General features: G+C 36.5%; 1 protein-coding gene across 3 annotated transcripts in view; it reads left to right on the forward strand.

The window, feature by feature from the left end:
• Positions 1-16,576, forward strand: part of PPM1B (protein phosphatase, Mg2+/Mn2+ dependent 1B) — a 69,511-nt gene that overhangs the window by 25,694 nt on the left and 27,241 nt on the right. For all 3 annotated transcript variants that reach the window (XM_070429125.1, XM_070429126.1, XM_070429124.1), the window contains exons 2-4: positions 7,414-8,273; positions 12,263-12,380; positions 15,875-15,986. In XM_070429125.1, the coding sequence (XP_070285226.1) occupies positions 7,428-8,273; positions 12,263-12,380; positions 15,875-15,986 (1,076 nt within the window). In that variant the 5' untranslated portion in view covers positions 7,414-7,427. The remainder of the gene's footprint in view (positions 1-7,413; positions 8,274-12,262; positions 12,381-15,874; positions 15,987-16,576) is intronic.

The following is a 16,576-nucleotide window of genomic DNA, read 5'->3' on the forward strand; positions in this document are numbered from 1 at the left end:
GCTTTATTTATTTTGTTATTTTTGATCTAACATAGGCTAAGAGTAGTGAATTAGTTTTTTCTGTTTTGGTTCTCTCCTCCTGTATTACCTGTATTTTTTACTTGGGCATTGTGTTATTTGACTTATCACTACACTTAAATTTTCTTTGTGATTTATATTTCTTATCTTTTAAACTGAATTCTCCCTCTTTCATTCCCATCACACCCAAATATGACCTAAATTTTCTATTAATTTCGTGGCCATTATTTCTTTTGTATTACATTAGTTGCCCATATCATTTTATCTTTCATGTTCAACCTTTTGGGTCTCTTTATTGTGGCTGAATTTTTAAAATGTAGCGTGTAGATAGATGGATTTTGTTTTGGAAGTTCTTTTTTTAAAATAGGTGAGTTTATATCTATTAACATGACAGTGTTATTCTGAGTTGTATTTGCTTTCTCTTTTTAATGTTTGAAATTTTAAAATATTTTACTGTCTTGCTTTTGGGCATGTTTTTTCTTTCTGTGACTTAGGCATTTTATAATCTATTTCATCGATGGCTGTCTTTATAATTATGTAATAAAAATCTGAAAGATGTGGCAGTTAGTTTACTTCTAATATTAACTACTTTATCTTCTACCATCTGCTTTTGATTCTTCAGTTACCACTCTTTATAGTAGCTGATTTCTGTTACATTTTGAAAATGAAATGTATTTAGTAAACACTGCCTTTATAATTATTCAAAGTGTGGATACATTTTTGGGGACACCTTGTATATCTGTCACTTTATTTAAACACTAAACAAATGTGACCCTCTTCCCCCAAGAAAGAAGAAATTCACACATATATGCTACCTATACCGTCACCTCTTTCCTGCACCTTCTAGTAGTGTTGTTTTATTTTTTCTATTTGATTATGATTTATGTTTATCATCACTTTAAAAAATATGTTTTTATTGATTTCAGAGAGGAAAGGAGAGGAAGGGAGAGAGAGATAGAAACATCAATGATGAGAGAGAATCATGGATCAGCTGCCTCCTGGTATCCCTGACCAGGAATTGAACTGTGACCTCCTGGTTTATAGGTGTCTGACACCCAACCACTGAGCCACATGGGTTGGACTATCATCACTTTTTTAGTCATTTCTTATTTAGCTGAATTTGATGTCTTAAAAAGTGTGTGTGTGTGTGTGTGTGTGTGTGTTTAATTAAAAAAATTTTTTTTCTAAGAATGGGCCTAGGAGAATGAAATTGCATTCTTGCATGTGTGGGAGGTAAACTTTCTCTACCCTCTTGTGAGATAAGGGGCTTGTGAATTAAACTGAAAAAATACAGAGAAGCAAGAAAAAAAGACAAAGCTTATTTATGGGAGCCCAAATAACTAGTTAGAATTTAGAGTTGATATGCCATTTTAATGGGGAAGGGGATGGAGAGGTGGGGTACTATGGAATAACAAAAGACTTTTAGGGAAAGATAAATAGGAGAGTAGATGGGGAGGGGGGTGGTCTTCTGACAATGTTTGATGTCTTATCTCAGTGCTGACTTCTCATCTCAGGTGATAGAAGTCAATCTCCCATTATTGGAAGCCTCCCTTTGAAGGGAGGGATTTTTGTCTCATTTAGTTCTTTTGGAAGACTGCTTTTTAGGTAGTAAGGAGAGTGGAGTTCAGACAAAGCCTCTTTCTGCATCTGTTGATTTGTTCCTGTCTTCAGCTCAATATAATTTTGATGCCACTGTGATATAATTTGTAATCCTTTCACGTGTTTGAAAGGACAACAGTTTAGTTGTTATAAAACACTTGTGTCATGCTTTGCTTCCTTGAAGTGTTTGACACGGCTCTCTGCATTGCATTTTGGAAGACTGAAACTAGCCTGATTTATCTACTCCTCTCCTGCTTTAAGTGGCTGTGTTTAGGAGAGGGCATGGAATTGAATGAGGGATTGCATTTCCATAGGATTCTTTATTTGCCTTTAAAATAGCTTAAATATATTGTGTTATTTTTTTTCCATAACCTAAATTGAAAATACGTTTTCTCCAAATTCTTAGTAGACCATGGCTGTATAATACTTCATCCTGTAGGTGAGGTTTTATTAGCCTCAACATCACTGATAATTTTTTGCTGCAGGGATGGCCTGTGCATTATAGGATGTTTTAGAGCCTTCCTGGCCTCTACTAATTAGATGCCAGTAGTTCTCCCTTCCACTCCCTCCCCATGCCAGTTGTGATAATAAAAAAATGTCTCTAAACGTTGCCAAATGCCCTCTGGGGGACAAAATCTCACCTGGTTGAGAAACCAGTTATACATTTACTCCATTCTTCTATTGTTAGAAATACAAATTATTTTTATTTTCAATATAAGTAGCACTCTAATGAATATCATTATGCACAAAGATTTTTCTCTTTTGATCTTTTATGGTGAATTTTACATTACTGATTTCCAAATATATAACCATTTTTCTATTTCTGTTTTGTTATAAAAGATTTAAAAATATGCTGATGTATTCTATTTGTTTAATCTTTTAAATAATATTTATGTACAGTTTGGGTTATTTAGAATAACTTCTCAGAAGTATAATATTGGGTCAGAGTTCTAATTATTATATAATCTTGGCATTTTTTTAGGATGCATTTCCGAGCTGGGATTGGCACAATCACAGGTAGAGAGATTTTCCATAGCCAGTTTATAATCCTTGCACCATATTGGTTGGTATAAAGTTCTTCCTAACTGAGGCTTACCTGTTACTTTAATATTTTAAATAAACATTTAATTTTGAAATAATTCTAGATGTATAGAAACTCACAGGCTAGTACCCCTCTATACTGGTTTTCTTACATTACTATGGTGTATTTGTCTAAACCAGGGGTGGGCAAACTTTGACTCGAGGGCCACAATGGGTTCTTAAACTGGACCGGAGGGCTGGAACAAAAGCATGGATGGAGTGTTTGTGTGAACTAATATAAATTCAAAGTAAACATCATTACATAAAAGGGTACGGTCTTTTTTTTTTTAGTTTTATTCATTTCAAGCGGGCCGTAGTTTGCCCACGGCTGGTCTAAACTAAGAAACCATTATTTGTACTACAGTAGGTCCTCGGGTTACAGGTTACGTTGGAGATCCGTTCCTTTGGCGCGTAATGCGATTTTTGCCGTAAGTGGGAACCCACCTGCATAAGCACCTACGTCATTCACATGGAGCACATACACAGCAGTAATGGAGTGAAACAGTAAAAAAATTTAAAAGACAGATAACAATTCCTGACCTTTACTTGTGGTAAATAAATAATAAAAAACATAAAGCACATATGTACACACATTGAAATGATGGAACTTTTTTTTTTTTTAATAAATAAATGGGAGATGGCAAGGTAACCATGAAATGACGTACATCGAGTCTGGTTTTATTTGGATTTTACCAGTTTTTCTATTCTCTTTTTCTGTGCTAGGGTACCCTTGCTTTTTCTGTGCTAGGGTACCCTTGCTTTTTGAATCTGCAAACATTTACATATCACTATTTTGATTTTTAAAAAGAATAAAAAACGCTTCAAAATGCATTAATCACTTAAGCCGTGAGATGAGAATGCCAGTTCTAGGCTATTGCTTTTGTTTGAATTATGACTTGCTACATAAATTTTGTTATCTGGGTACACTAGGTATTTCAGTTTTCTTAGTCCTATATAATAAAAGCCTAATATGGTGTCTGATCATCCAGTCGGCCGTTCAACCAATCAAAATGTAATATACTAATGATATGCTAAGGCCGCTCGCTATGATGTGCACTGACCACCAGGGGGCAGATAGTTGCCTGGTCGACCAGTTGCTATGACATGCACTGACCACCAGGGGGAAGGCGCTCCAACCGGTAGGTGAGCTTGCTGCTGGGGTCCAGCTGATCGGGACTGAGTCAGATGGGCCAGACACGCCCTGGAGCCCTACTGCGGTCCCTCCCTGGCTGGCCAACCTCCTGCATCCCTCCCCGGCCTCATCATGCACTGGTGGGGTCCCTCGGCTTGGCCTGCACCCTGTCACTATTTGAGACCCCCTTGGGGGATGTCAGAGAGCCAGTTTCGGCCGATCCTGCAGGCCAGGCCGAGGGGCCCCACTGGTGCACAAATTAGTATAATTAGAGGCCCGATGCACAAAGATTCATGCAAGAATGGGCCATCCTTCCCCTGGCTGCCGGCACCACCTTCGCTCCAGCTGGGGCCGCCTTTCTGCCTTTGTTCTGGCCCGGAGCCACCTTTCCGCCTGCCTACGCTGCCCAGAGGCCCGAAGCCACCTTTCTGCATTCTTTCCTTTGCCTTCCCATGCTGCCCAGAGGCCCTGAGCAGCTGGGGCTGTGTGGAACACCCCCAGCCGCTCCATGACTGTGTATGTAAATTAACCTGCCATCTTTGTTATGTTAATTTGCACACTCACTCCTGATTGGCTGGTGGGTGTCATGAAGGTATAGTCAATTTGCATCTTTCTCTATATTAGTGTAGATATTCATAGTACTAACTTTACTAAATTGTTGTTTGATGTAAATGATATAATGAACATCAATCTCTTAATATAAAGCCTGGCTTACAGAGCTCATACAAAAAAAACCTAAGCACTATTATTATTGCTATATATGTTACTTTTTAGTCAAAAGAACAGAAACCCTTAGGAAAAAATCTTGTCCATAGGCCTAAATCATTCCTGACACCACTTCATCCTTTTTGATAGGAAGCAGATGGGATTGACAGATTGTGCTCTTTTTAAGCGAGGTTTGCCCAATGTCCATGTGGCTCCTTTAGAAAAGTGTGCAAGCTGTAGAAAGGAGAATGGGAATTTTGTAGTATCTTTTTAATAATTTACTTTGTAAAGATTTTTGGCTGAATATTTCTTTGAGAATTGTTTGCTTTATTGATACTAATTTTTCTAAAGGGTAGAATTTAAATGAGTTAATATTTGTGAAGCATTTAAGCAGTGCATGCCACAGAATGAGCACTATGGAAGTATTTGCTTATTCCTCAGTGCCTCAAACAAGATAAAAGCATATTTTGGTTACTTATTATAATGATCCTCTGGAGCAAAAATCAATTGAAATAACAAGAGGTGAGAGGAACATTAGCCCTCTCAGATAGTCACCTGGTTGTCCCTGAAGGGCTTGCTTTCTGACCACACCTCTTGGCAGTCTGCTGCCATTGTACTATAGAGATGGATTCAAGCAACTAAAGGTACCTTTGGACATAGTAGCTGTCATTTGTACTTATGAAGGAATAAAGAGAGAATGAAATTATTTAGGTAGTTATTTCTCTTATCTGTCCTGCAGTTTAAATTTCATCGCCATAAAAAGTATCCCAACGGCCGAGGCCCAAGGCCATGGAGGCCAGGGGCCGGGGCCAAGGCCCTTGCACAAATTTTGTGCATCGGGCCTCTACTATATAATAGAATTCCTTTTACTCCTGTCTTCCAGCCTCTTGATTTCTTTTCCCCAGAGGTTCCAGTTCTGTATTTCTTCTAGAAAATGAATATGTATATTTGTGTGCATGCTCACAAATATATATATTTTTAAATTGTAGGCTATTATGTTTTACCTATATATCAACTATGAATCTTGATTCTCCTTAGTATCTCCCAAATGGGTGATACTAAGATGGTTTATTTATTTTTACAATATACAAAATAAATTTATTACAAGATTGTAGATAAAAAATAATTAGCCATTTACATTCAATAAGCATTAATATTTCAAGAAAAACAATTTTAAATATATTACATGCATTAAACATTAATATTTTAAGAGAAAATATTTTAAATATAATATTACCAAAACTGTACTAACATAATATCATAAAAGTTGTAGGAAATATTAAAAATCTGCAAATAATAGGATTACTTCTTTTTTTTTTAATATATATTTTATTGATTTTTTACAGAGAGGAAGGGAGAGAGATAGAGAGTTAGAAACATTGATGGGAGAGAAACATCCATCAGCCGCCTCCTGCACATCTACTGGCGATGTGCCCGCAACCAAGGTACATCACCTTGACCAGAATCGAACCTGGGACCTTTCAGTCCGCAGGCCGACGCTCTATCCACTGAGCCAAACCGGTTTCGGCAGGATTACTTCTATTATATTCTAAAATATTTTATTCCCTAAATGAGTCAGACCATGTGATATTTATTTTTGTCCAAATGGCTTACTTCGCTTAGCTAAGATAGTTTTATATATTTTACTTTTTCTAACAGTGCTGCAGTGAATATTTGTATATATAGAAGTAAACCTATATGTTCTTAGAATTTGGTTGAAGAATATGTGCAATTGCAATTTTGGATAGATTTTATGAAATTTCCTTTTACTGAGATTGTACCAGTTCAATGATATCAGCAGTGTGAGTTTCTGCATAATCTCATGGAGAAAATGATTACCAAACCTTTGGTCTTTGCCAATTTGACCCATGAAATTGATATCTCAATGTGTTCTTAATTTTCATTTCTTTATGAATATGAGGTTGGACATATTTTAAGATCCATTTGTGGGGGGTGTTTCTGGTCCATTTTTCTATCACCTTGGTCATTTTCTTATAGGACCTTTATATTAGGGAGTTTAGCTTATGATTTGAAATGCAGTTCCTTAAATCTTACCATGTAATATGCTATTGTTTTACTTTAGGCTTCTTTAATTTAACTTTTTAACTTAAAATAAGCATTGACATAGTTTAAAGAACAACATAGTTCTGTAAGGCCATGGAGATTCACCAGAACCAGCCATTTCTAAATCTTAGTTCCTGATTTCTTTGGAGTTTACCTTCAAATCTCTAAATCATGTGCTTGTTGATCCCCCTTCCCCCCAGTTTTAGGAATTATTTATCCCATTACCGAAAATGAGATTTACCACTTTTACCCCTGTACCCCAAACACACACCCACACTCTTCCTGTTCTTCCTCATCTGATCAAGAGAGCATTACTTTTTATTTCTTGTGCTATATATTGAACCCTAGAGTTACTGTATAAGTTGAATTATAAAAAAAATTTATGGAAAAACAACCTTGTAGGTTGCTTAGTGTGAAAAAAAAAAAAATTTAACCACGGTTTGTTTCTTGGTTTTCCTTTCTCCTAGAACTGTGGTTCTCAACTTGCTGCACATATGAAGCACCAGAGATGCTTTAAAAAATTACTGATATCTGAGTCCCATCCCCAGAGATTCTGATTTAATTGGTTTGATGATTGTAATGTGCTAGGATTTCAAAACCATTCTTGTAGAAAAAGGATGTGCAGGGAAATTTTCTTGTTTTGTGTGTGTGTGTGTGTGTGTGTGTGTGTGTGTGTGTGTGTTTTCTGTTTAGTAAATTCAGATAAATCTGAAAAATATACTTGGATAGGACTTACTAGAGAATATATGAGATAGTATAGGTGAATTCTTTTGTCAGATTTAAATATATAACACCTATAAAATTTTTTCTTTCAGATTAATTATTAAACATGGGTGCATTTTTGGATAAACCCAAAACTGAGAAACATAATGCTCATGGTGCTGGGAATGGTTTACGTTATGGCCTGAGCAGCATGCAAGGATGGAGAGTGGAAATGGAAGACGCACACACAGCTGTTGTAGGTATTCCTCACGGCTTGGAAGACTGGTCATTTTTTGCAGTTTATGATGGTCATGCTGGATCCCGAGTGGCAAATTACTGCTCAACACATTTATTAGAACACATCACTAATAATGAAGACTTCAGGGCAGCTGCAAAATCAGGATCTGCTCATGAGCCTTCAGTGGAAAATGTCAAGAATGGTATCAGAACTGGCTTTTTGAAAATTGATGAATTCATGCGTAACTTTTCAGACCTCAGAAATGGAATGGACAGGAGTGGTTCAACTGCAGTGGGAGTTATGATTTCACCGAAGCATGTCTACTTTATCAACTGTGGTGATTCACGTGCTGTTCTGTGTAGGAATGGACAAGTCTGCTTTTCCACCCAGGATCACAAGCCTTGCAATCCAAGGGAGAAGGAGCGTATCCAAAATGCAGGAGGCAGCGTAATGATACAGCGTGTTAATGGTTCATTAGCAGTGTCTCGTGCTCTGGGGGACTATGATTACAAGTGTGTTGATGGCAAGGGCCCAACAGAACAACTAGTTTCTCCAGAGCCTGAGGTTTATGAACTTTTAAGAGCAGAAGATGATGAATTTATCGTTTTGGCTTGTGATGGGATCTGGGATGTTATGAGTAATGAGGAGCTCTGTGATTTTGTTAAATCTAGGCTTGAGGTATCTGATGACCTGGAAAATGTGTGCAATTGGGTAGTGGACACTTGTTTACATAAGGTATGTAAGTCTTTTTGTTACAATTAAAATACCTATTAATTTTGAAAAAACATGGTAAGTAAAATCAAGCAAACAAATTTTTAAAACTTAATATTTTCATTATGGTTGCATATTTTTAAGTTATTTTCTTCAGCAGAAATGAAACCTTTTTTTTTAAAAGCCATTCTCATTTGCCTCAACCTTCTAATTTGAAAATTAAGTTGAATAAATTTCTGTGGTATTTGTTGTCATTTAAGTACTTTATGGCTTGTTGCTGTGGCAGAGCATCTATACAGAATGTGACTTTTAAAAAATATATGTTTTTATTGATTTCAGAGAGAGGGAGGAGAGGGAGAGAAATATAGAAACATCAGTGATGAGACGAAATCATCGATCATCTGCCTTCTGCATGCATGCCTCCCATTGGGAATCTAGCCCACAATCTAATCATGTGCCCTGACTGGGAATTGAACTGTGACCTCCTGGTTCATGGGTCGACACTCAGCTATTGAACTGAGCCACACCAGCCAGGCCAGAACGTGACTTTAATTCAAATTCTCAGCATTGGCAATAGCTGTCTTAAATCTTATTATGAAGCAGTTTGACGTATCCTATATAATAAAGGGGTAATATGCAAATTGACCCTAACAGCAGAACAAACTGGGAATGACTGGTCACTATGACACACACTGACCACCAGGGGGCAGACGCTCAATGCAGGAGCTGCCCCCTGGTGGTCAGTGCGCTTTCACAGGGGGAGCTCTGCTCAGCCACAAGCCAGGCTGACAGCTGACAGCACAGTGGTGGTGGCGGGAGCCTCTCCCGCCTCCTCAGCAGCGCTAAGGATGTCCGACTGCAGCTTAGGCCTGTTCCCCACTGGCAAGTGGACATCCCCTGGGGGCTCCCGGGCTGCCAGAGGGATGTCTGACTGCCATTTAGGCCCGTTCCCCCAGGGAGCGGACCTAAGCCAGCAGGTGGACATCCCCCGAGGGGTCCCAGACTTTGAGAGGGCACAGGCCGGGCTGAGGGATCCCCCTGAGTGCACAAATTTTTGTGCACCAGGTCTCTAGTATAAGTATAATTCTGTGCTAGATACACAAAAGATCAAGAGCCACATAAAATGTTGGAAGATACACCAGAACCCTAGACTAGGTAAAGTTTGTAATTTAGTTTTGAGCCTCCTAGCAGGTAAGAAAAAAACAAGTAAAAGTATGAGTTACGTATTTTTTATTCATCAGCTGCCTCCTGCATGCCCTCTACTGGGGATCGAGGTTGCAATTTGGGCATGTGCCCTGACTGGAATCTAACCATGACTTCCTGGTTCATAGGTTGACGGTCAACCACTGAGCCATGCCAGCAAGGCTCAATCTTCTTTTTCATTTAATATATTGTAGAGAGATCTCCATGTTTGTAAGTATTGTAGGTAAACAGCACTTTCCCTTTTATTGAAAGGATGTTAGTTTTCAGGAATTTTGACCCCACCTTTCTGAATGTGGAGTTTAAATGATTCTGGGGAAATATTTCACTTGATAGCTTTTAGTTTGAGCTGATAAATATGCCTTTTGGTAGTGTTAAAAGATTCTAGACAGAGTTCTAGAATCTCATGAATCATAAATGATAGTAATAGGAACAAGAGGCTGGAATACGTGATTCATCATAGTTCTTTGAATGAAACTCTGCTCAAATTGAAATCAGTTTTGAGAAGTTTAGTTAGCTGTTTTGTGTTGAAACATACAGATTTATGACCCACTCTCTGTTACTTAGGGAGTTAAGTAAACCTCTTAATCATTCCTATTTTCTACCCACATAATTTTATCACTCCACTTGTTTGTATTGTAAAACTAAGGGTTAGCAATATTATAAAACAATGTGATTAAAATAGAATGTAATTGCTTTGAATTTAGTTTGAAAGATTGAATATAAATTTTTAAATCCATGGAAAGCATTTGGGCCAGTGCTTAGCACTTAGCAATTGCTCAGTAGGTGTTGGTTGCTCAGTAGGAATAGATCCAGTTTTTAAGTAGATGTTTCCATGATAATAGATTTAAATGAAGTGTTAATATTTTCTAGCGCTTCTAACACATTATGTCCTAGTAGTTTACAAGCACTTTTATATGTTAACTCATGAAATCTAGGGAGATTGTAATAATCATCATAATCACAATAGTATCAGTAAATTATTACTTTCTATGAACCAAATGTTATTCTAAACACTTTACACTTTTAAAAAAACTCATTTAATTTTCACAACCATGAAAACTAAGTAGCATTAGTATTGTTTTTGATAATCATTTTTCAGGATTGCCTTTTTACAGTATGAAGCTATAAATGTAGGATGAATACTTATATCCTGTCAGCTGGAAAATTAACTGATTATGCAGGGTGGTTTGCATAAAACCAAAAGGGAAGAATCTTTTTAAATTGCTGAATAAAAATTACTGAGACACATTTATAGTTTGTGTTTAGAGGAAAGTTATCTTCATGTAGAAATAGAAGCAGCATCTTTGAAATTACATGTTGAAGTGTAAATGTAAATTATTTCCTTTAAATATCTTAGGATATTTAAACTTCTTTAAACTATCTTAATTTTCCAACTGATGGGATATGATGTATGTTTTATAACTTAAAATCGAATGGAAATTATTTATATTTATATATTGGCATATATATAAATAATTTCCATTTGATTTTTAAGTCATATATATATATGTGTGTGTGTGTGTGTGTGTATATATATATATATATATATATATATATATATGGATAGATAAGGAAGGAATGGCTAAGCAATGCTCATGCTATTGTTACTAAAATAGAAAATAGTTAGAAGAAACTGGGATTTCTAAAAATATGAGGTATTCTGTTTATTCATAAAATTGCTTTAAAAATCGTTAGTATTCAAGTGAATCTTGGACTTGAATATCTATGGTATAAAGTTTTGCCTGATCTGAACTTACATAGTAAAATCCTGGTTCTTGTGAAAGAATGTATTGACTTTCTCTTTCTCTTTCTCTTTCTCTTTCTCTTTCTCTTTCTCTTTCTCTGTCTCTGTCTCTGTCTCTCTCTCTCTCTCTCTCTTTCTCTTTTGCTATTTGAAACCATTGTGTATGTGTTTGTATTAATACAGCCAATGCAGTATTTCTAATATTAATCATGAAAGTTTTGTTGGGTTTCATTAAGGAATGAAAGTAGTTTGAGCCATTTTGGAAATCCTGATTTCCCTCCACCCTTGGAGATACTGAGAAGCTGATAATATATACTTAGGATGGTTCTTCCTACTAAAGCATGAGAGTGTATGGAGGGAGTTTACTTTTTTAAAGTATATTTTTATTGATTTCAGAGAGGTAGGGGGAGGGAGGAGAGAGAGAGAGAGAGAGAGAGAGAGAGAGAGAGAGACATCAATGATGAGAGAGATTTCTTGATTGGCTGCCTCCTGCATGCCCCCCACTGGGAATCAAGCCCCCAACTAGGGCATGTGCCCTGACTGGGAATCAAATCATGACCTCCTGGTTCATAGGTTGATGTTCAAACACAGCCACACCAGCAGGTTTACTCTTTTTGAAGTCTTCTCAAGACCTGACCTCCCCTGCCTTCAAACTTTGCTCCATTGAGTATTAGGAGTTGATGGCAGAAGTTTCTCAAGGCCTGTCTATCTTTTCTGCTTTGTCGTTTGGGTTCTGAAAAGGTGGAAAGTCTGAACCAAACAATGCCTGCCTAGATTCATGTCATAATGACTGAAAAGACTGGAATGGGTATGGCCTTGGCTTTTTTCATTTGGGTTGACACGCCCCACTATCAAACAGAAATAACCTACTGCCTCCTTTGACTTAATGTTTTTAGAATGATGAATAGAAAAAGGGATGTTTCAAATAGTTCTTTGGAATTAAAATAAATGTGTTAAATGTGTACATTCTGGATGATTAAACTGTAATTGCTTAATTAACTGCTTTGAAGTAAATAGAAAGTTGGTAGACTATAAAAATAATTATTTTTCTTTCTTTAATATATAGGGAAGTCGTGATAACATGAGTATTGTACTAGTTTGCTTTCCAAATGCCCCCAAGGTCTCAGATAATGCAGTGAGAAAAGATTCAGAGTTGGATAAGTACTTGGAATCACGGATTGAAGGTAAGAAAGATGCTTTTTTTTGTTTATTTTTAATTTAGAAAGGAAAGGAAAAGTATACTTCCTTGTTTATAAAATAGCTTTTTAAAAAATTTCCATCTGTATAAGTTTTACTATCACATCATGGACCAATGTGTGGGGGTTTCTTGGCACAGAGAAAACAAATATGTCTATTATACCACCAGAGAGAAACATAATTTGAAAAGAATCTTTAAAGCTTACTATTTTTGCTTTCCCTGATTACATTTTTGGTAATGAGTGAAGAATCCAGTGTAATTGGCCTCAAGTTATCATGAACTTTAGTTCATGATAATTCCACTATAATTCAGTTCAGCTATAATTCCACTAACATCATAATTCTTCTGAAGTTAATTATAGGAATTCATTACCATGTGTTTTAATCATACTGATAGAGTTAACACTGATATTGTGAAAGATTATTAGTTTTATTTTTTAACTTTATTTTGCAGTAATTTTAAACTTAACAGGAAAATTGCAAAAATATAGAGAGCTCCCATGTACATGTAGTACCTCTTATCTAGATTACCCATTTGTTTACATTATCTCTCATTTTACTCATCTCCCTCTATACTTTCTATAACATACACTCTCATTCTCGCTTTACCTCCTTTTTTCCCCTAATTGATTCAATTTTCTGAAAGATTGTTTTCTGAACCAATTGAGAGTAATTGAAGATAATATTAACCCTCTACTTCTTAATGCAAAAAGGAACAGTATCTACCTAACCATAATACATACATCAAAATTAGGAGGTTAACATTGAAATTATATTACCATCTAATCTGTAGATTCCTGTTAAAATTTCCCTAGTTGTTCCAGTAATGCCTTTTATTGGATCTAGTCCAGAGCATGTGCTGCACTTTTCTGCTGAGCCTCTTTAGTCTCCCTCAATGTGAAAAAGTTGCATTGTGTTTTTCTTGTTTTTACTGACCGTGATATTTTGAAGAGTACAGGTTAGTTCGTTTCTAGAATGTCCCTCAATTTGGATTGGCTGATGTTTCCTCTTGATAAGATTCAGGTTGTACTTTGACAGAAATACTATAGAAGTGAAGCTAGATGCATGATGATATGGTAATTTTAACTTTCATCACTTGTTTGAGATGTTGTCTCTCGGGTTTCTCCATTGAAAAGTTAATAAATATGTTATGCTTATTAATAAGTATTCAATGGGGAGGTACTTGAGATTATGTTAATAACCTATTTCTTCTCAAATTTTCACCTACCTTTTTGTTAATCTTCACCTGAGGTTGTTTGTCCATTGAGGTTTAGAGAATGGAAGAGAGAGAGAAACATCGATATCAGAGAGACACATTGATTGGTTGCCTCCTGCCTCCCACAAGTCCCGACCTGGGCCTTGTGTAGATACCTTCCTTGCTCCACATTGGCTTTGAACCCCATTCCAGGTAGTACCCCAACCAGTGATAAAGCTTTGCCTATTGTGCTCAGGCTTGGATAGCCCATATTGGTTGGACCTTGCTGCTGTCACCGCTGTCACCTCCACCCCTGTAAGACTTACCTTGCTTGGCCTTACCTAATGCTTTTTGGACTTAAAATCTATTATTATTCAGGAATAAGGGAGGGGAGAAGCTTGAATATATTCCTGATATATTTGCGTTTAAATCTGCCATCTTATTTGTTTCCATATATTTCATCTGTTTTTTATTCTTTCTTGCCTTTTGGATTAATCATCATTTTCTATTCTAGTTCATTCTTGCATTTGCTTATTAGTTGTACATTCTTTTAAAAATTTAGCCGAAACCGGTTTGGCTCAGTGGATAGAGCGTCGACCTGCGGACTGAAGGGTCCCAGGTTCGATTCCGGTCAAGGGCATGTGCCTGGGTTGCGGGCGCATCCCCAGTGGGGGATGTGCAGGAGGCAGCTGATTGATGTTTCTCTCTCATCGATGTTTCTGGCTCTCTATCTCTCTCCCTTCCTCTCTGTAAAAAATCAATAAAATATATTAAAAAAATAAAAAAATAAAAATTTAATTAGCCCTGGCCAGTGTGGCTCAGTTGGTTGAGCATCATCCTGTGCGTTGAGGGATTGCCTGTTGATTCTTGGTCAGGGCACGTATCCAGATTGTGGGCTCTATCCCCAGTCAAGGGCGTGCAAGAGGCAGCCAGCCAATCGATGTTTCTCTCTCTCTCTCCCTTGACCTTCCTCTCTCTCTCAAAATCAACTTTAAAAAATATTTAACAATTCAATTAGTGGTTACCCTGGAAACTTGAGAATGCATTAGAGATAATCACAGGATCCCCAACTTAATACTGCATTTTGATTTTATATGTGCTGGGGTTTTCGTTTTGTTTTTGTTTTTTTGTATTTTTTTTTTAAATTTTTATTTATTGATTTTTAGAGAGAGGAAGGAGGGGGAGGGGAAGAGAAATATTGATTTGTTCCACTTACTTATGCATTCATTGGTTGCTTCTTGTATGTACCCTGACCGAGGGATCTAACCTGCCACTTGGGCATATCAGGACCAACTGATCTACTCGGCTAGAACTACTTGTGTTGTTTTTTTAAGATATAAAATTACCTTTTATGAAGCTATGTCAGTCATATTTTTTTTTGCCTTGATGTCATTCTTATGAAGTTCTTTCCTCAATTCAATTACATATTAACCTATATTTTCTCCCAGCACTTTTATGGCTTGACTTACTTAAAAAATAGTAAATACATTTGAATGATAATGATTATGATGTGATAGGCTTATTGAATTTGGCTTATTATTGGTGAGGGTCTTCAAATATGTAATTAGCATAGGAAAACTACATTCTTTTACAGATTGGGTGGTGCAGATTTCTTGATGGAGTTTATATTTTAAAAATCTGTTTTCCATAAATTATAAATATAAATGGATCATGTAAATGTTTAATTTTTGTTCTAAGCATTAGCAGTTCTGTAATTTATACTCTTTTATATTCATTCATTTATTATTGATATTTAGAGAGGAAGAGAGAGAAACATCAATATGAGAAACATTGATCAGCTGCCTCCTGCATGCCCCCTACCAGGGATTGAGCCTGCAACCCAAGCATGTGCCCTGACTGGGAATTGAATCAGCAGCCTTTCAGTGCACCAGACAGCACCCAACCAACTGAGCCACACTGGCCAGGGCTGCTTCTTTATTTTTATGTAAAATTAGATGAAAAGTGTTTTTTCCAAGTAGCTGTACTATGCTCATAGGGATAATTTTTAGGGATTATAAAGCATTTCACTAGTGGCTAGCTATACCAAAATTTTCCCCTTATTGTTGGGCATTTAATTTGTTCCAGTTTTTGCTTTTATGAATAATGCTGGAATGAGCATATATACAAATAACTTTTCATATTACCTATTTTTGCTTTTGTGTGATAGCAGGTAATGCTTGCTTTTTATATTTTAACAAAGGTACTGCCAAATACTACCTTGTTTAAATTCTGTGTGAATACTGAGTTGTCACATTAATTTAAGAACTTCTTTTTTTTAATCTACAGAAATTATGGAGAAGTTTAGTGAGGAAGGAATGCCTGATCTTGCCCATGTCATGCGCATCTTGTCTGCAGAAAATATCCCAAATTTGCCTCCTGGAGGAGGTCTTGCTGGCAAGTAAGTAGAATAAAAAGACTAATTTTGTGTTTATTTATAATTAATAATTAAATAATTTTGGGTAAGAAGTGCATCAGTTATCTAAAGATGAAATGGGTTGATAGTTTGTATACTAGAGAAGAACTAAAATTTTATCCAAAATAGATTTTTTTTAAGAAATTTTTATACTCTGAGGATGAAGGTCCTTCTTTCCTTGGTAATTGAGAACATAATGTGTTGTGCTGGATCAAATTCTGTGAAATGTAGAAACTGTTCTTAGCAAGTGTTTTGTGTGTCAATTTTTGAGTCACATAGTCAAAATGATGTTTTATTTATTTAATTTTTTAAATATATTTTTATTGATTTCAGAGAGGAAGGGAGAGGGAGAGAGAAACATCAATGATGAGAGAGAATCATTGATCGGCTGCCTCCTGCAACGCTCCCTACTGGATGAGGATCCAGCCCGCAACCCAGGCATATGCCCTTGACCGGAATCAAACCTGGGAACCTTCAGTCTGTAGGCCAACGCTCTATCCACTGAGTCACGCCGGCTAGGGCAAAATGACGTATTATTTTAAACACTCAGAAGTGTAATAATTGTAATTTAATAA

Source organism: Myotis yumanensis, unplaced genomic scaffold (genome assembly GCF_028538775.1).
Source record: "Myotis yumanensis isolate MYYU_CA2020_CCGP unplaced genomic scaffold, mMyoYum1.0.hap1 SCAF_11, whole genome shotgun sequence".
NCBI classification, from domain to species: Eukaryota; Metazoa; Chordata; class Mammalia; order Chiroptera; family Vespertilionidae; genus Myotis; species Myotis yumanensis.